Here is a 21,016-nt window from a genome sequence, read left to right as displayed (position 1 = left end):
GGTAAGTATTACAGCTAAAAATGCTCTTTCCTAAATGCTGGGTGCATGCGCAAAGTGCATATTTGGCACACGCGCGCGCAAAGCATGCACTCGCTGAACCAGTTGTTACACCGGTTGAATCGCACCACTGCATATGAGTAGATACAATTGGGAAGAGGAAGTGCCTCAAAAGATTGCTACTGTAACAGACATAGTTACAGTACATCATAGCCCAGGAAAAAATACCATGAATATTTCAGTAGTAAGGTTAGTATCACTAGAGTTGGGAGTGAGATTTGAGAGTTATAAACAGAACAATGAGAAACGTGAGATAAGTTCAGAGATCATGGGTGTTTCAATGCACAAATAATGGCATTGTGTGATGAAACCATGATGTGTTGCATATGATTGAGAATAATTACTTTAGGAAATATTTATCTGATAAGATTAGAATGACCACCATGGACAGATGACCTTGAGGAAAGAAGACATGAAGCATTAAGGCAATGTCAATTTTTAGTCCTATGAAAGAAACTCAGTATAACTTTGCCTTGATTTTGTCTGGTATAACGTGGGGCAGAAATAAATTTTGTTATGTTTTCATGATTATATAGTGGTATTCCTGAAATCACTATGGTGTCTGTTTCCTGACCTGGCCTACTTTCAAGGACAAACAGGACATCATTGCTGGCAAGATTTTGTCCTGACTCACCACTGACAAGGGTAGTGAAGGTGTGGGTAAAGCTTCCTTAATAAGATATTGACTTAATCTCAGAATAATTTACACAAAACCAATCAGCAGGTTGGGAAATAAACATCTCTCATCTTGTCCTACTGATAGGTAAAAAGAACAGAGCAGTTGGATAAACTGAAATAGGATGTAACTCTGAGGAAGCCACGCTAGACAGCAGAAATAAATTTTCCTCTTTTTCTTTGCATAATCAATTTTGAAGAGCTTCTGGTATTTTGGCAAAGCCTCTCATTGAAAAGAACACTATAGAAGGACTGTCTATGCCTCTTGAATATTGTCCACAATGGGATAATCTAGGCCAGGGGTGTCAAGCTCGCATCATCAAGTTGTTGTCATGTGACGTATTGCGACTTTTCCTCCTTTCACTGAACTGGGCGTGGGTGTGGCCAGCCCGTGATGCATCTGGCTCATTGGCCATGAGTTTGACACCCATGATCTAGGCCCTTCAGAGTTGAAAGGGGAAGTTAAAGACAGCTCCAAAAGCTCAGCAGGGCCCAATTTCCCTACCAAATCAGCCACCATGAGCTCTGTTCCAACAAGATGCACAAACACACACACACACACACACACACACACACACACAAACCCCAAGATATATAATTTCAGGTCTCTAAGCTTGACAGTGTGGGCACATTTCCTCCACATAGCCTTCTCCAAGTCAGTTACATCACAGAGAGTGACTGTCAGGTGTTGTGTCCTTACTGTCATAGTAAGCTGGGTACTTACTGGCCTTTGCAGAGAAGAGACATTAATGCCAGTAAAACCCTTGGAATAATAAGTTAAGTGTTATGGGAACAAGCTGAAATCTCCTAGGGAACCAAGATGGCCTTTTAATATAAATCAGTACAAAACTTGACAGGGTTCCTAGCAAAAGCCTTTCTATATGAGTTTTCTCAATAGGCTACTGCATTTGGGCAGAATCCCTAATATGTAACATACAGAGGCAACGATCTATGCTTTAAATATGAAAAGGGTGTGCTTCCACAACATCCAGAGGATATTGATTTTCAGGACTTAGGTCTTGAGGGCTCCAGGAAAGAATAGGAAGTTGAAACTCTTATACAATCCTTGGGTATCCAAGGCAGGCTATGCAGCCCTAGCAAGAACATATTGCTACAACAATGTTGAACATGCTATCTGCAACTATTCTGGAATCTGTCTTAGCTGAAAATGGATAGTGATGCTTTGATTGCATCACAGTTCAATACTGAGGAACATTATTTATGCGTTCTTTTACGCAAAATGTCATACCGGGGGTCCTGCTTGCTTGCTGCATCTTATCACAACCAGTTTATATTCATATGCTGATAGATCGCTGTTGAAGGGCTGCCTCTCTTTTTCCTTCTAATTGCTGAGTCTGGCAGGAAAGGCCATTTATAGGACATCTTGTGAAGCAGGCAGGAAAGGAACTCTGTCAGTATTCTTCCCAAATTATTTTAATATCCTGCTAATGGAGGTACATTTGATTTGCATTCTCTGTGCTCTCTGGAAAAAGCATCAAGACCAACCTTTTTAATGTGTCTTTATATAATTTACTTTTGCTAATTCTGTAGCATTGGTGTCATTTTTATCTTGTGATTATTGTTGTTTTATGGCCTCATGTTTTGCTTTATAATGATTGAATTACTTCAGTATCGAAGGCTGCCTGGTGTTTATTTTAAATACATTCATAAAATGAGTAATTAAAGTAAATTAAATTAACTAAGTAACTGATAGTAGATTACTGTGGCTGAATTAAAGGAGATTGTTAAATAATGAATACCATAGATTCATAGACAGTATAATAACAAACTGTCTGATGATTGCATCTTAGCCGGAGTGCATTATTATGTTACAGTGCATTGTACTCTGCACTCCAAGAAATACATTGCAGTAGAGTCAAGCATTTTATAATACTTAGAAAGTTTGGGAAGTTTGATTTTTTTTTTAAAAAAATCACTTTTTCATGTGACCCCAAAAGGTGGGCAACAGCTAAAATAATGCTCTATACCAGCATCTCAATCAGTGTATTTCAAACTTAGCAATCTTTAGACTTCAATCCCCAGATTTCCACAACTACTTTTTACCCTGGAGGAACTCTTGAAATATTTTTCAGGTCTCAGTAAACCCCTGCACAAAAATGTTTTCATCTACAGTTAGCACCACACAATATATCAAGCTAAAAAACCCAAACAAATGAATCAAAGAAGCTCAGCTGAGAAAGACGTGTATTTTTGGTGTCAGATTGACACATTCTAATTATGGGCTGCTCTCTGTGTCGTATTTTGTAATAATACTCCTAACACGTGAGTTCTGCACACAAACTGCTTTTATTTTTCTTAACTCCTCCCTTCCGGTTCTTCCATACTGTGTCACCTCAAAATATGTCCTTCACTACTCTCTGTCTAACATTGGTTCCTCTTCACAGTTAAACATCAACAGGTTCCATTTACCCTACACCACATCTCCCTTTTCTAGAGAACAAAGGGTAGACTACCTTTGTCTCACCAGATCTTAGAGGATTATTCTGCCTCTTTTGTTGAAGGTCTGTTCCTATCTAATCCTGTAGGGAAGCAAATGTTATATAACTATTTACTAATCCAATACACCTGTGTTTAAACTATTCTGCACCTCAGATTTCTCACTGAACTACACATCAACATTAACTCTTTTTCACTTTCTCAGTTCACAGATTCAGTCTCTCTGGTTTAACTATAGCTCTCCCAGACCTTGTCCTTGGGGTAGCTGTCACACTAGGAAAGTTTTTAAGTATTTTCCCAGGTGATGTAGAAACTTGTTCACTGTTTGTCTCTGGCAACTCCTGCTGCTCCACCGTTCCTCCTTCACTTGCATGTGTGTGTAAGGGTATCAAGTGCTGATGATTGCGTCTCACCACACCTTTAGGTACATCCACCAGATATGACCTTGGACTCATGTGATTCTGCAGCACAGTCCCAGATTCTTTTGTATCAGTGACCCATACATGCTCTCCTGGTAGCAAATCACTAAGAGGTTTTGCACGATGTCTCCTGTTGTAGTATTCAGTATTCAATTTCCTCTTCTCTCTCTCTTTACGAGCAAAATGGTCAACATCTGGCAATGCTGGGTCTAGCTGAGAGGGAAGAGTCGGCACAGTGGTACAAAGACGTCACCCCATAAGCAGCTGAGCTGGACTGAACCCACTCTGGAGAGGGGTAGCTCTGTAGGCAAGCAGGGCCAGATAAAGGTTGCTAGCCTTTTTCAAGAGACTTTTCACTGTCTGAACTGCACGTTCAGCTTCTCCGTTACTTTGTGGAAGCTTTGGGCTGCTGGTAACGTGTTTGAACCCATATGTGGATGCAAAATGAGAGAAATCTTGGCCAGAAAACTGTGGTCCATTGTCTGACATCAACTCCTCTGGAATTCCATGCCGGGCAAAGATTGACTTCAGATGGACAATGACATCAGTTGACTTAGTGTTCGATAGCAGTGCAATCTCGACATATCTGGAGAAATAGTCTGTCACAACTAAGTATGTTTTCCTTCCAAGTACAAACATGACAGTCCCTAACTTTTGCCATGGTCTTTCAGGGCACTCAGATGTCATGAGTGGCTCTTTAGGATTCTGACGCTCTTGAATACATGTCCTGCATTTGAGCACCATTTCACTGACCTGCTGACCGAGTCCTGGCCACCACACAGACTGACGAGCACGTTCTTTGCATTTCACCACCCCTTGGTGTCCTTCATGCAGCCTCTCCAACACCTCATTCCTCAGAGTGGATGGGATCACAAGCCTAGTGTCTTTCAGTAGTAATCCATCTTATACAGTGAGTGTAGCTCGTTCTGGCCAGTATCCTCTCAGTGCAGGTTCCTGTTTTGCATGCACTGGCCATCCATCTGCACACAAGTTCATGACTCGAGAGCAAATACTATCAGCTTGCAACTGCTCTTTTATGAGTTCCATATATTTGTGGCTAACAGGCAAGGTGTCTACTACACAGTCCACATATATGTTAGTGCTTTCCATCAGCTTCAGTTCTGCTTTGGACATGTGAGAGTCCATAGGCGAACGTAACAATGTGTCTGCTGTCCAAAGTGACTTTCCGGGCACGTGCACAATGTAGTAAGAGTAACACATGAGCCTCATCCTGAATCGCTGAATTCTCAAGGGTAGAAGATCTAGTGCTTGGTCTCCAAACAAACTGACAAGTGGTTTGTGGTCAGTCTCCAGACAGAAATGCTTTCCTAGGAGGAAATCCCAAAATCTTTCACATGCCCAGGTTAGATCCAGGCCTTCTTTTTCCACCTGTGCATAGCGTTGTTCAGTTGGAGTGAGTGAACGCGACGCGTAAGCCACAGGCTTCCATTTATCTCCCCACTCTTGAAGAAGAACGGCGCCCAAGCCATATGACAATGCATCCGCTGACACTTTTGTCACTTTGTTCGGATCATACATGGCCAGCACCGGAGGGGAAGACAAAGCATCTTTCAATGTCTTAAATGCCCTGACCTGTTCCACATCCCAAACCCAACAGTTTTTCTTAGAAAGGAGATCACGAAGTGGCTTGTCTTTTTCTGCCAACTGAGGGATGAACTTCCCCAGCTGGTTTACCAAGCCAAGAAAACTCCTCAGTTTGTTCACACGAGAGGGCTCCTTAATAGCTCTGATAGCCTCTGTTTTCCTTGGGTCAGGTCGTATCCCTGCATCAGAGATGATGTGACCCAAAAAGACCACCTTACTCCTGGAGAGTTCACACTTATCCACGTTCAGAGTGATTCCCACCTTTCCAGTTTTTTTTTAGCACTGCATGGAGTCGATTGTCATGTTCTTCTTGGTCCCTTCCCCACACTAGTAGATCATCAATATGGCAAACTATACCTTCCAGCCCCTGTGTAACTTCCGCCATCATACATTGGAAATGTTCGGGTGCTGAGGCAATGCCAAATGGAAGACGGTTAAAGTGGAACCGCCCAAAGGGTGTAATGAATGTGGTATACTTTGCTGAATCCTGAGTGAGGGGTATCTGCCAAAACCCCATATTGGCGTCAAATTTACTGAACATTTTAGCACCAGCCAGTGTTCCAAGACTCTGTTCTACTGATGGTAAAATGAATTTTTCACGACACACATACTTGTTCAAGCCAGTCAGATCCACACACAAACACACCTTTTTGCTGTCCTTCTTGGGCACCACTACCATGCCTGTGCACCAGTCCGTAGGCTCTTCCACACGAGTTATTACTCCCAAGTTTTCCATGCATTGAAGCTCATCTTTGACTTTCCCCATCAATGGTAGGGGAATCCTCCTTGGGGTTTTCAAAGAGAAAGGCACAGCATTGGGTTTGAGCTTAATACAATATGGTTGTCGAACCTGCCCTAGGCCGCTACATAATTTAAGGTAGCTTGACTTCAGGTTTTCCATGTCAATAGTGAACACACGAACCAACAGACCAAGAGCTACAATAGCTGGCAGTCCCAGCAAAGGCATACTCAGGTTTTTGACCACATACACCTTCTCTGTAATTTGTTTTGCTCCTTTCTTTAGCTGTAGTTTGGCAAACCCCATCACTTCCAATGGAATTCTCCCTGGACCCAGTAGAGGTCTCTCTGCTTTTTGCAGCACCGGCACCTGTGTGTAGTGAAAAATGTTGGCGAAATTTTTCTGTGAAACAACAGTGACATCTGCTCCGGTATCCAACTTGAACGTGATGTTTTTATCCATCATTCTGATTTCCACAGTCCATGGATCAGCATGTAATGTCACAGAGCCGAGAAAGAAGCTTCTTTCCTCTTCCTCAATGCCATGCACAGCCTTGCTTGTAAAACATACATGTTGATAGTGACCCTTTTCCCCACATGTATGGCATTTAGCATCCTTAGCAGGACTTTCCTGTCTAGGGTGAAGCATGCCACCGCATTTGTGACACTGGGGGTCTTTTGTGTTTTTGTTCTGCCTGCTTTGAGGCTTTGCTTCATCATTCTTTGATCTGCTGAATTTTTGCTTTTCTTTCTGATGCCTGCCTTTAAACAGTCTGTCCAAAGAGTTCACGTCCTTTAGGTTTACAGCACTAGCATCACTTCTCAATGTGGTTTGCTGTTTTTTAATTTCCTCTGATTGTCTTGCCATATTAATAGCTTTATCCAGGTCTAGGTCTTTTTCCATTTGCATGCATTCTGATAGCCGTGTATCAACCAAGCCTACTACAATCCTGTCTCTGATGAGCTCGTCATGTAGTGCTCCATAGTTACAGTGTTCTGCTAATGCGTACTGCGCTGTAACAAATGCATCAACTGTCTCATTTGCTTCTTGTTTGCGCATATTAAATCTTGCACGCTCATACACAATGTTCTTTTTTACTACAAAGAATGACTGAAAGCCGTCTCTTACTTTAGTATACTGACGCTGATCAGCTTCACTGAGTTTCAGGCCACGCAGAACATCATCTGCTTCGTCTCCCATACAGTAAATCAAAGTGTTCACCTGATTTTCTTTGGAGCTTATTGTGAGGTTGCTTGTTTGCCTAAATCTCTCAAATTGCCATATCCATTTTGTCCACTCATTTGGTTTGGAAAAATCAAAGGGCTCCGGTGGTTGGATGTTAAAAGTAGCTCTGGGTGTACTAGCCATTCTGCTAACTCCTTCCTCATTCTGCTCATCCCCACTGCCGCTCATTTTCCTCTTTTGGGTAGACCTCGTTGTTCAGTTACCGTGTTACAGAACTTCTGACACTATGTCGTATTTTGTAATAATACTCCTAACACGTGAGTTCTCTGCACACAAACTGCTTTTATTTTTCTTAACTCCTCCCTTCCGGTTCCTTCATACTGTGTCACCTCAAAATATGTCCTTCACTACTCTCTGTCTAACATTGGTTCCTCTTCACAGTTAAACATCAACAGGCTCCATTTACCCTACACCACACTCCGTATAGGGAGGGCAGGAAGAGATGAACCCATCTTTCACATTTGGCCTCTACCTGCTTCAAGTTGAAAGTAGTGTTTGGTGCAGAGATGGTATTCAGCAGGTTCTGACCAGTTCTGGAGAACCGGTAGTGGAAATTTTGAATAGTTTGGAGAACCGGCAAATACCACCTCTGACTGGACCCACCCCAATCTATTCTCTGCCTCCTGAGTCCCAGCTGATCGCCTGGGTCTTCTTTTGTTGCCCTGCACAGGAGAATGGAGAACGGAGCTGGAAAACAGGTTAGTGGGGTGGGGAAGGAATGGGATTTTGCATTATCCTTCCCCTGCCATACCTACAAAGCCACACCCACACAGCCATGCCCACAGAACTGATAGTAATTTTTTTTGAATCCCACCACTTTCCTTTCCTTTCCTTTCCTTTCCTTTCCTTTCCTTTCCTTTCCTTTCCTTTCCTTTCCTTTTCCCTTCCCCTTCCCCTTCCCCTTCGCTTTCCCCTTCCCTTTTCCTTTCCTCCCCTCCTCTCCCTCTCCTCTCCTTTCTTTTCTCCTTCGTTTCCCCTTCCCTCCCCTCTCCTCCCCTCCCCTTTCCCCCTTGTCCCTTGTCCTTTGCCTCTTACACTAATATTTTAAAATACAAAAGATGTGTTAAAAACCACAACAAAAAAAAACTCCATCTAAATAAAAAGCACCAAATAAAAAGATACATTCTATGCCCTCTTCTAAACCATAGCAATTAGGGAGTCAGCAAAGTGCACACTGTTCTATAATTTGGGCTCTATACAGAAAAAGCCAAATTACCTGTGGTGCATAGCAAAATCTGCAAAGGGGACTCTACTGAAGATGTAAAAGCACAAAAGAAGACTATGCAGAAATAGGCAGTCCTGCAAATCATTTGCTCCTCTGATTTGTGGATACGAATATCAAAATGTAATAAAAAATAAAATAAAATAGGCCTCTTAGCTTGATTAGTAGACTTTGGCACTGATTTGCCAAAGACCACCCACTGTCTGAAGAGCCACTGTTAATTTTATTTCTAGCAAGAACTAGCAAATAAATGTTGCATGGATATGGATACAGGATAAATAAAAGATGGTAGGAAATAATAGAAGTACAATTTCACCTCTTAGCCTATAATAAGCTTGGTGGCTTGCTAAAATTTGCTTCACTGATTCTTGAGGGCAGACTTTCACTCCAGTTGAGATAAAAGAGGATCTCTTGGTTCGATGCTTCGCCATATCAAATATCCTCCGAATAGTTGATACTTTAGACCTCTTTGCCAAGTTTTCTGACTTTTCAGATCCTGAATCCTCTGTCAGATGTTTGGCATCATTGTGATTAATTTCATTAGGGGTTTCTGTAAGAGAAAAATCACAAAAACACGTCAATAAAATACAATGCAGAATTATTGTCTGTCAATAAGATATATTGTAATAACAATAGCTTAACGATAATAAAGGAAGACACAGTTGCTGGTCATGTGGTGATAGACTGGAAGAGGTTAATATCAAAAGAGGAATCTTTCAAGGAGACTCACATTCACCACTATTATTGTTATTGCATGGATTCATCAGTCAACAATGCTGAATAACTCACTATAGACCATAGCTATCAAACAACATGGGTTTCCCACCAATTGGATTTTTCCATGTATTTTTTCCTGGAAAGGTAGAAAAGGTGGACTGAAAAGGTCAGCACTCTCCTAAGCTTACCTATGAACTCTGGATTCATTGGCGATATCAATTTTCATTTACTAGTTCATGGGGACATAACCCTACCTTTACAGGACATTTATTTAATTTATTTTCCTTATGTTAAGACTAGGAATACTGAAAGTTTTATATTTCACTGAATTGAAAAAAGCTTTCCACTTTCGTAAAGATAATAAAAGAACAGTTAAGTACTTACGTTGTAAATGTTATTCATTCAAGTTTAACAGAATTATAATATTGATTTTAAATTTCAAGGTTCCTCAGAAATAATATGCCTTTCTCTTCTGACATCTATCTATCTATCTATCTATCTATCTATCTATCTATCTATCTATCTATCTATCTATCTATCTATCTATCTATCTATCTATCTATCTATCTATCTATCTATCTATCTATCTATCTATCATCTATCTATCTATCTATCTATCTATCTATCTATCTATCTATCTATCTATCTATCTAATCTTCTCTCCCATCTATCTATCTATCTATCTATCTATCTATCTATCTATCTATCTATCTATCTATCTATCTATCTATCTATCTAATCTCTCTCCCATCTATCTATCTATCTATCTATCTATCTATCTATCTATCTATCTATCTATCTATCTATCTATCTATCTATCTATCTATCTATCTATCTATCTATCTATCTATCTATCTATCTATCTATCTATCTATCTGTCATCTCTTCATATATGCTAATTTCACAGTTTACCAGGATTAAAAGGAAAAAGAAATGGCGAAATGTATTTGTAAAGCTTTCTAAAGGACAAATAATAATTCTAAGAAACCAACAGTATGTGTACAATTTGATTGCTGATATCTGACTATAGATGACAACAATATTGGGGAAAAATAGGTTCAAGGGAAAAGAAATCAAGTACAGTGTATAAGGGAATTAGAATATCAGGAAAATCAAGAACTAAATATTGTTGAGCTTTTCAAACTTACATCAGTGTTTTTTTCTTCTATAAAATTAAGCTTCTAGCCACGCCATAAACACTAATTATTGTGTCACTTTGTATTAGACAGATTAAAAGAAAATAAAAAGGGAAAGATGCTTCATCTTGACAATCTGGAAATAACTGAATTGAACTTTAGCCAACAAAGAAAAAGGAAAGAAAAGGCACGTTCAGCAATATATTAAAAGTTGTCTTTCAAAATGAGATAATTCATCACCTTAGTTTCTGTACCCCATCCTAAATTTATTACAAGCCTCAAGCAATGTGAAAAAAATTATGTAAGGGACATTTGCATGTGTCATTTAGGCTCTCTTGTCCTGTACTCATAGCAGCTTAATTTCAAATCAGTTTAAGAAAAACAAGTCTGGACTGAAAGATTTTGACAACAGTTGCAAGATATTCAGTCCTGACTGCAGGTAACTCAACCCCCCCTCCCCGTCTGAATCTATCTATCATCTGTTTATCTATCTATCTATCTATCTATCTATCTATCTATCTATCTATCTATCTATCTATCCATCCATCCATCCATCCATCCATCCATCCATCCACCCATCCACCCATCCATCCATCCATCCATCCATCCATCCATCCATCCATCCATCCATCCATCCATCCATCTATCTATCTATCTATCTATCTATCTATCTATCTATCTATCTATCTATCATGATCATGTGACTATGGGATGCTGCAAATGACTATAAAAGTGAGGCACTTCTCAAGCACACAGAATGCAATCATGCAACCATGGGAGAATATGCAGCTGTCATAACTTTGAAAACAGGTCATAAGTAACTCTGGGGAAATCTGTTGTAATTTCAAATGATCGTTAAGTGATTGGTCATAGGTTGAGGACTATCTGTAAAGTGTAAGAACTGTAAGAGCCACTATGTAGGCAGGCAAGCAGAAGACTAATAAAGTGCAACCATGAACATCAACTAGCTACCATAAGATACATCAAAACGTCCATAATCTCACAACACATGGACAGATTCAACTATAGTTTCAATGGGGAAGCTGTGAAAATCCTAGACCAAGATAAATCCAAAAATGCTATTAAATGGTATTTAGGACAAATAAGCCATCAACAGACACATAGAGATTAATCACATTTACACCCACTCAAAAACGATAAAAAGAAAAAAACTAAGAGGGAAAGAAAAAGAGTGGAATACATCCTCTCCAGCAGTCAATACGGTCAATGTCTGGAATACTCTACCCGACTCTGTAGTCTCTTCCCCAAACCCCAAAAACTTTAACCTTAGACTGTCTACTATTGACCTCACCCCTTTCCTAAGAGGTCTGTAGGGGGCGTGCATAAGCGCACCAGCGTGCCTACCGTCCCTGTCCTATTGTTTCTCTTATTCTTCTTTTATTTTTCTTATATGTACCCATTTCATGTATTCACAACTATGTATACACTTATACTTATTATCTTGTAAACAATTGGCAAATCAAATAAATAAATAAATAAAATAAAATAAAATAAAAATAAATAAATAAATAAACAAGCAGGGATTAACACCAGACAATGAAGCAGAAAACAATACCCTTATCAATGAACAATCAAGAAGAAAATCATACCCCCACTGATATTATTAAGGCAAGCTACTGTAAATAAATAGGGAGCAAACCCCACACTCACTGTTACCTAGTTGGGTAATGAAACATCCGCAAGCAGACAACCAAGCTCAGAGAGCATCAAGGACTCCACAGTGCAATGCTGAGTTATATGCAAGAAAATAACTTTTCTGTTGGAAGGTTAAAGCATCAGAACATACAGCACATACATGCAGAGACAACACTGCCTTTATTTTAAAAATCCTTTCTTATTAGATGTTTTGTACATTAATAACTTCTAGACTTTTGCTTAACCTTAGCACTAAAACACCACACCAGGTAGAAGATTTGCATAAGACGTAAGAAGTTGGTGGTTTGAAAACTTTTCTTTAAATTATTATTTTCTATTCCTCGACTAGCTTGATTTCCCCAGGTAGCTGAAAGCCTTTGGACTTTTTTTTTCTTTTTTAAAGTAAGTGCAGATTACCATTCACTGTTTTTCCAGTTTCTTAAGGTAAAAGGGGTTCACACTGTGTGAAATTGTTTTGCCTCAATTATCTGGCAAAACAATGAAATGGTGGGATCTTGCACTTATATATATTTTTTTCAGGCCTTCAAGCTGCTAGGAAAAACTAGTGGAAAGAAAGTAATAATTAAAATAAAGGCCTTCCAGGTTTTGAACCAGCAACCTTTTATGTGTTGTGTGGCTTTTTAAATCACTGCAATATTTGTCAGGGGTACCAGGTAGGTGAACTTAGAATAGATGAGTATAACTTTTGGTTACACTGAAGGGGTGTTTTGTCTTCTGCAAAGCGTTTCAATCATTCAGCAGGTTCTGACCAGTTCTGGAGAACCGGTAGTGGAAATTTGGAGTAGTTCAGAGAACCAGCAAATACCTCCTCTGACTGGAGATTTTATAGTATCCTTCCCCTGTCACGCCCACCAAGCCACACCCACAGAACCTGTAGTAAAATTTTTTTGAATCCCACCATTGATTTCAATGTACTGCTGGGGGTGAGCCTGTTAGGAAGTAAAACAGTCCAGCCAAAATGCCACATCATAGAAAAAGACATTTTTTTTCCAAATTGCTTGAAGAAAATTTTATTTTATTTATTTATTTTTATTTGTCAATCGCTTACAAGATAATAGGTATAAGTATATACATAGTTATGAATACATGAAATGGGTACATATAAGAAAAATAAAAGAAACAATAGGACAGGGACGGTAGGCATGTTGGTGCGCTTATGCACGCCCCCAACAGACCTCTTAGGAAAAGGGGTGAGGTCAATAGTAGAAAGTCTAAGGTTAAAGTTTTTGGGGTTTGGGGAAGAAACCACAGAGTCAGGTAGAGTATTCCAGACATTGACCACTCTGTTGCTGAAGTCGTATTTCCTGCAATCAAGTTTGGTGCGGTTAACCTTGAGTTTGCATCTATTGTGTGCTCTTGTGTTGTTATGGTTGAAGCTGAAATATTCATTGACAGGTAAGTTATTGCAATGTATGATTTTATATACCATACTTAGATCAGACTGAAGACGGCGTAATTCAACTATGAATTAAATTTTGTAATTCAAAATATACCCAGGGATGAAATCTTGTACCGGAAGAGGGATGAGAAAAAGCAGGCCTGATCTATTTTTGTTTTCGCGTTCAAATAATAGTTGTGGTCCTGTTCTGTTGATGTGGGAGATTAGACAAACTGGATACGCTTATCAAAATCAAGATTTTCAACAAATTAAAAATATGAAAATATTTTGTATTTTTTTAAATAAAGCTATTTAGGTTCATGAGTAGAAGTGCTGCAAGGCTTGGAAATAAGAAAGAGTTTTGAAGTACAGGCATGGAATATGTGGGCCCAAAATAGAGGAAAAATTAAAATGGGTTGTTTGGTAAATTTCTAAAATCTGATTCATAACAATGATTAAAACAAACATGAAACAATATCCTGCCAACAATTCCAGGACCCACAAGAATACATTTGGGGGCCACATGTAACACTGGGCAGTCAGGCTGTCCGTATCTAATCTCCTGTATAGAACACATTTTTTCATACTGTTATAAATTAAACTCCCGATCCTATTAGTTTAATTTTAGGTCACTTTTAACCAATTGACAAAAATCCCACTGAATTTTTAAGACATACAGTTTTAATGAACCTATTTTGAATTACCTCATCTTCACATAGCTTATTTAAAGATATGTAACATGGGGAATATTCTTATATGTGTTTGCTCTTATTTCATCTACCAGCAAGTGTGCTTCAGGATAATCAAATAATGGACACATTTTAACTTCTTTAAGGGTGGGGAGGTAGACTTAAAAAGGATCAGTGGTGGGCGTGGAGCCTGGTGATGATAATCAAGGAAGGAGCTTTAGACAACCAGAGATGTTATGTTGGGTGCCCATGTCTAAAGAAAGAGGTTGAAAGACTATAGGACCTTCCATGGAGAGTCTGACTATTTAGGCGATTATTTCCAGCAACAATATCACCCAGATGGAAGGCCAAACATAGACCCTGAAGCAGTAGTGGGATCCTACTTTAGTCGGTACCGGTTCGGTGCGTGATCGCGTGAGCATGCGCATGCATGCTCCCCTAATGAGCCAATCAGCTAAGAGGATGAAGAAATGGAAAGCTAGGAGCAACCCTCCCACCCCCATGTCTTTTATTCTCTCAGCTGATTCTCAGACACTTTTTTTCCTCCTCTCAGCTGATCGGAGGCTTTTTTTTTTACTAGAGTTCAGCACAGGGGTGGGATTCTACCAGTTCGCACCTATTTGCTAGAATTCTAAGCAGTTCGGAGAACCGGTTGTTAGAAGAAATTACTGGCCTAATCCTGTAAGGAAGGCAGGAAGGAAACATTCTGGGGTTGCTTACAGAAACTGCCTCTCCATTAACCCTTATTACATTCTTGGCAGGACTAGACTTCCTGTCTCAGGAATGTCTCTGGAGTTTTCCCCCCCCTCCTTTGCTGGTACTTTGCTTGTGTGGAGTAACCATTCAAAGTTACAATGGCACTGAAAAAAGTGACTTATGACCATTTTTCACACTTACGACTGTTGCAACATCCCCACAGTCATGAGAGGCCAGGTGAGGAGATGAGTGCTACGATGTGAGTGATATTGAGTTGACTACACCCAGCCAATAACATGACCACCAAGCCATGTCCACCCAGTCATATGACCACCAAGCCATGCCCACCACCTAAGCCACGCCCACAGAATTGGTTGTTAAAAATTTGAATCCTACTCCTGGTTCAGCGGAACAGGTAGCATACCATCACTGCCCTGAAGGTCAAGATGCCTGTGAAATTAATTAGACCTAACATCTACAAAGTTTGAGGGTTCAAACTTTGGACTTTCCTAATTTCTCTGATTATAATGGAAAAGAGGATTTCTCAATCTATCCTTCCCAGTAAAATGTATAATTTCCCACCTCTTTAATGATGGCATAGTGCTAGAATGGTGGCAAGAAAGAGAGAAAATTTTCTTCCTCTCTGCCCAAGGTTGCCATAATCTTTTGGACAAATGCATTTCCCAAGGAAAATAGAACTTTGAGTCTGACACTAATGAGTAACTGTAGTAGGCTTAGAGAATGATTATGAAGGATAGGAGGAATAGCTGTTGTCAAAGAAACAGTCAGGTAAGTAGGGCTTGAGCCTGGGCCAAAAAACTAATTTGAGAAAATATTTCAGACAAGTCACTCCCTAGTTTGAATGACAATCCTAAGTTGTATTAACAGAGGGATACAATCAAGATCAAGGGAAGTACTAATAACACTCTATAAAGCCTTAGTAAGACCACACCTAGAGTACTGCATCCAGTTTTGTTCACCACATTATAAAAAAGATGTTGAGACTCTACAAAAAGTACAGAGAAGAGCAACCAGGATGATTTGGGGACTGGATCCTACAACATATGAAGAACGGTTGCAGGAACTGGGCTTGGCTAGTCTAGTAAAGAGAAGGACCAGGGGAGACATGATAGCAGTCTTCCAATATTTCAGGGGCTGTCACAGGGAGGAAGGGGTCAAGCTATTTTCTATAGCACCTGTAGGCCAGACAAGGAATAATGGATGGAAACTGAACAAGGAGAGATTTAACCTGGAAATAAGGAGAAACTTTCTGACAGTGAGAACAATCAACCAATAGAACAGCTTGCCCTCGGAAGTTGTGGGAGCACCATCACTTGAGACCTTCAAGAATAGATTGGACTGCCATTTGTCAGAAATGGTGTAGGGTCTCCCGCTTGGGCAGGGGGTTGGACTAGATGACCTATAAAGGTCCCTTCCAACTCTGATTATCTGTTATCTGTTATCTGTTAAGGGAAGGTGGAAGCACATTCAGACTTGAAAAATGCTATTACTAGAGCTGTTTACAGTAAAAGTAATCCTGGCCTATTGGTTTCTTAGTCTGGTCTTCCTTGTCAGGCTGACATCGATCTTGCAACTCTCATACGCTCTATTTGAAGAGGCAAAAGATTTCACTTTGGTTCCAGAAGATGGCCTCCAATCCTCAGGGCATACCACTATCTGCTGTGCACCTTGGTGTAGCATTGTTGCAATACTATCAGTTTGTGGACCTTGCCAGAAAACCTTGGAAGAGGCCAATTCCTGATCTTCATGATTCAATGTGAACTGCTTGTGGTGGGGAGTGGAATTTCCCTTAGATCCTACTAGAGTAATTTTTATGCTAAGTCCACTAAAGGAAAGTGTTAAATTGTGGGCTGATTGAAGAGGCAGACACTGATCTTCAACTTCAAGCTCTTTATTAAACAACAACAACCCAGCAGCAGCCTGTCTAACAGCTCGCCTTTTTATAGGGAGCTGTCAGACAGCTTAGCCAATCAGGACAAACTACTTTTCCCACCGTAATGGCGGACCAGAACACCAGAACAACTAGACACAAGAACAGTTCTTTCCCGAAAGCCATCACTCTGCTAAACAAATAATTCCCTCAACCCTGTTCAACTATTACAAAGTCTGCACTACTATTACTGTTAATCTTGTCATCACTCCTTACCACCCATCCCCTACCACTTGTGACTGTATGCCTGTAGCTTTGTTGCTTGTATACTTACAATTTATATTGACTGTTTCCTAGTATGATTGATTGCTTATTGTACTCTATGACTATCATTAAGTGTCGTACCTTATGATTCTCGACTCCTGATGAATGTATCTTTTCTTTTATGTATATTGAGAGTATTTACACCAAGACAAATCCCCTATGTGTCCAATCACACTTGGCCAATAAAGTATTCTATTCTATTCTATTCTATTCTATTCTATTCTATTCTATTCTATTCTATTCTATTCTATTCTATTCTGTTCTGTTCTGTTCTGTTCTGTTCTGTTCTGTTCTATTCTTTGTTCCTTGGCTTCACTCCCTCATATGGATATGCAACAGAAAGAGCAATTGGAAGTGGCAATGGTGATATACCCACAGGCCTCAAACACTCATTAGCAGGAGGGGGGTGGGCTAGAATTGTTGAAAGGGATTTGGTATGGCTTTCTAGAAAACATTTGTGGTCTGTCTGACCTTCAAAGAAGCTTGACTCAAAGTTTCTCAAACTAGGGCTGAATGCGAGAAAGAGAGGGGGAAAATATTTCCTCCCCTCTGACAATCAGTGGAGACTGAGGAAGCTTCCCCAAGTGAGTCTTAATGGCAAGAAAAGGAGAAGGTAGTTTAGAGATTTGGCATCTGAGTGCTTGGAAGATTGGGTCATAAATAAGGTATGTTTTCCAGTTTGAATAAAGTATCTGGAGTTTCTTCTCAGCTAACATGAGCTGAGGGGAGGCAGGTGGAATTTGCCCATGAATTGGAAAGTAAGTCAATCTCTTCCATCTGTTCTGTTTCTGTAACTGATATCCTGACTATAGAAGCATTCAGTTGTGCATCAGAGCATTCCTTTTCCCCGGGAAGACTTTGTAACAAGGTTCAGTTGTGCAATATGTAAACAAAGCTTAATTCTGGCAAGGAATCCTGACACATGAGAGATAAAATAATATTCAAGAAGGTTCTTCACAATGGGGGGGAAAGCCCATCTCATTTCAGTTCTTATGTACTAAATAGTATAGCATTTTGCCAGTTGGCAAACCAATTTCTCTAATCTCTGTACAAATAAACTCAGAGACAGATGTTGTTAGTTCTTGTATGAGAAACCGTCCAACTATTGACAGCACTTTGAGGTAATCCAGACAAGAAGCACCAGCCACGAGTGCTAATACAACATGTATTGTAAGATTATATTAACAGAATCTTGTAACCTCTCTTCCATCTCACTTTTACAGTCCAAGAAACAAGGGAGAGCTCCTTCTGAGACATTTGTCAGGTCCCCATTCCTTCTGTGAGCTAAGCTGCCTCTTATCTGAGCCATGCCTAGTCTGTTGCTATTGCTATTCCTCCTCCTCCTGCTGGATATTCTCACAAATCATTACAGCTATAAACTAGAATGGGAAATTGAAAAATGAAATATCCTGGAAGAAGGCAATAGTAAATTACTTCCATTGCCCCTCTCTTCCCAACACAAACATTTAAAATTCCAGAAGCATAGGTGCTGAATTCACAACCTCTTTATCTTTGACATTTAATAAACTAAACTAATATATTGGCTTTATTGCATTTCTTATATCTGCATATAACATATTCACCGATGACAATAGTTTTGCCCTTTTACTTAGTTCTGTTGTCACAGGCATTTGTCCTATTTTCTGCACATTGAAGAGAGCTGTGGAAATAGTCTATATTGTCATTACAATTCAGTTGTAGATAGGCAGGCATCTGTCATACTCCAGTGATATTTTATTATCACTTAACATTTACATCCAATTTTTCTCCTTCATATTTCACTGTTTTCCAGAGGAACCTCTTTTGGGCATTATGCTTTGCAACATCTGACTTAACATCAGAGTCACCTATTTTATTTTTACAGTAAAATTGAAACCAACAACAGCCCTCAGTGTTAGCATTCTATTAACAGGAGAAAAATATTATTATAATTATCTACTGCTGAATAATTTTATTGGATTTGAATATTCAATGATAGGTTGTTTTCAGTATAACTTTGGAGCTATCAGAACTTAATTTCTTTCCCAGACAGACCAGAGAGAAATTAAAATTAAAAAGAAAATAAAGACAAAGAAAAAAAGTTACAAAGAACAGGCTTCGGTCTTGACAGAATCTCTCTCTCTCTCTCTCTCTCTCTCTCTCTCTCTCTCTCTCTCTCTCTCCATCATAATTTCTTTCTTTCCATAATATATCTTTTCCAATCTTCACAGTTTTTTTTCCTTTTTCCATTTTTAAAAAAAAAGTTCTACTCACTAATAAATGCAGTAGCTGAGCTTTCACTAAACAAACAAGTTCATTTTGCCATCTCTGCTAGTTCCAGTATCTTTTCCACCATTCCTCCATTATGGGTACTTCAATGTCTGTTTTCATTTTTGTGCATATAATAGATTTGCACAAGCTTTACAAGTAGCTTACAATAGTTCATTTCGTGACCATTCAAGTTACAACGGCACTGAAAAAAACTGACTTATGACCATTGTTCACACTTACAACTGTTACAACTGTCCCCTTGGTCATGTGATCCAAAGTAAAGTAATAACCAGCAGTCAGCACAGGTTTGTTAAAAAAGATCATGCCAAACCAATCTTATTTCATTCTTCAACATAGTGACTAAATTAGTAGACAAGCAAAATACTGTGGACTTAATATACACTGCTCAAAAAAATAAAGGGAACACTTAAACAGTACAATGTAACTCCAAGTCAATCACACTTCTGTGAAATCAAACTGTCCACTTAGGGAGCAACACTGTCTGACAATTAATTTCACATGCTGTTGTGCAAATGGAATAGACAACAGGTGGAAAGCATAGGCAGGTAGCAAGACATCCCCAATAAAGGAGTGGTTCTGCAAGTGGTGACCACAGACCACTTCTCAGTTCCTATGCTTTCTGGCTGATGGTTTGGTCACTTTTGAATGCTGGTGGTGCTGTCACTCTAGTGGTAGCATAAGACGGAGTCTACAATCCACACAAGTGGGTCAGGTAGTGCAGCTCATCCAGGATAGCACATCAATACGACCTGTGGCAAGAAGGTTTGCTGTGTCTGTCAGCATGGAGGTGCTACCAGGAGACAGGCCAGTACATCAGGAGACGTGGAGGAGATTGTAGGAGGGCAACAACCCAGCATCAGGACCGCTAACTTCGCTTTTGTGCAAGGAGGGACAGGAGGAGCACTGCCAGAGTCCTGCAAAATGACCTCCAGTGGGCCACAAATGTGCATGTGGCTGCTCAAACAGTCAGAAACAGACTCCATGAGGGTGGTATGAGGGCCCGACATCCACAGGTGGGGGTTGAGCTTACAGCCCAACACCGTGCAGGACGTTTAGCATTTGCCAAAGAACACCAAGATTGGCAAATTTGCCACTGGTGCCCTGTGCTTTTCACAGATGAAAGCAGGTTCACACTGAGCACATGTGACAGACATGACAAGGTCTGGAGACGCCGTGGAGAATGTTCTGCTGCCTGCAACATTCTCCAGCATGACCGGTTTGACAGTGGGTCAGTAATGGTGTGGGGTGGCATTCTTTAGGGGGCCGCACAGCCCTCCATGTGCTCGCCAGAGGTACCTGACTGCCATTAGGTACCAAGATGAGATCCTCAGACCCCTTGTGAGACCATATGCTGGTGCGGTTGGCCCTGGGTTTCTCCTAATGCAAGACAATGCTAGACCTCATGTGGCTGTAGTGTGTCAGCAGTTCCTGCAAGAAGGCATTGATGCTATGAACTGGCCCGCCCATTCCCCAGACCTGAATCCAATTGAGCACATCTGGGACATCATGTCTTGCTCCATCCACCAACGCCACATTGCACCACAGACTGTCCAGGAGTTGGGGGATGCTTTAGTCCAGGTGTGGGAGGAGATCCCTCAAGAGACCATCCACCACCTCATCAGGAGCATGACCAGGCATTGTAGAAAGGTCATACAGGCATGTGGAGGCCATACACCACTGAGCCTCATTTTGACTTGTTTTAAGGACATTACATCAAAGTTGGATCAGCCTGTACTGTTTTTTTCCACTTTAATTTTGAGTGTAACTCCAAATCCAGACCTCCATGGGTTGCTAAATTTGATTTCCATTGATAATTTT

The 21,016-nt window shown here is 40.2% G+C and overlaps 1 protein-coding gene across 4 annotated transcripts in view; it reads right to left on the bottom strand.

The window, feature by feature from the left end:
* Positions 1–21,016, bottom strand: part of IMPG1 (interphotoreceptor matrix proteoglycan 1) — a 102,905-nt gene that overhangs the window by 68,245 nt on the left and 13,644 nt on the right. For all 4 annotated transcript variants that reach the window (XM_087944470.1, XM_087944456.1, XM_087944451.1 and 1 more), the window contains exon 2: positions 8,736–8,969. In XM_087944470.1, the coding sequence (XP_087800596.1) occupies positions 8,736–8,969 (234 nt within the window). The remainder of the gene's footprint in view (positions 1–8,735; positions 8,970–21,016) is intronic.

The sequence above is a fragment of the Notechis scutatus genome, chromosome 1 (assembly GCF_049901735.1).
Source record: "Notechis scutatus isolate UNSWTSFEM ecotype Mainland chromosome 1, rNotScu1.2, whole genome shotgun sequence".
Taxonomy (NCBI): domain Eukaryota; kingdom Metazoa; phylum Chordata; class Lepidosauria; order Squamata; family Elapidae; genus Notechis; species Notechis scutatus.
This window is presented reverse-complemented; position numbering and strand designations above follow the sequence as displayed.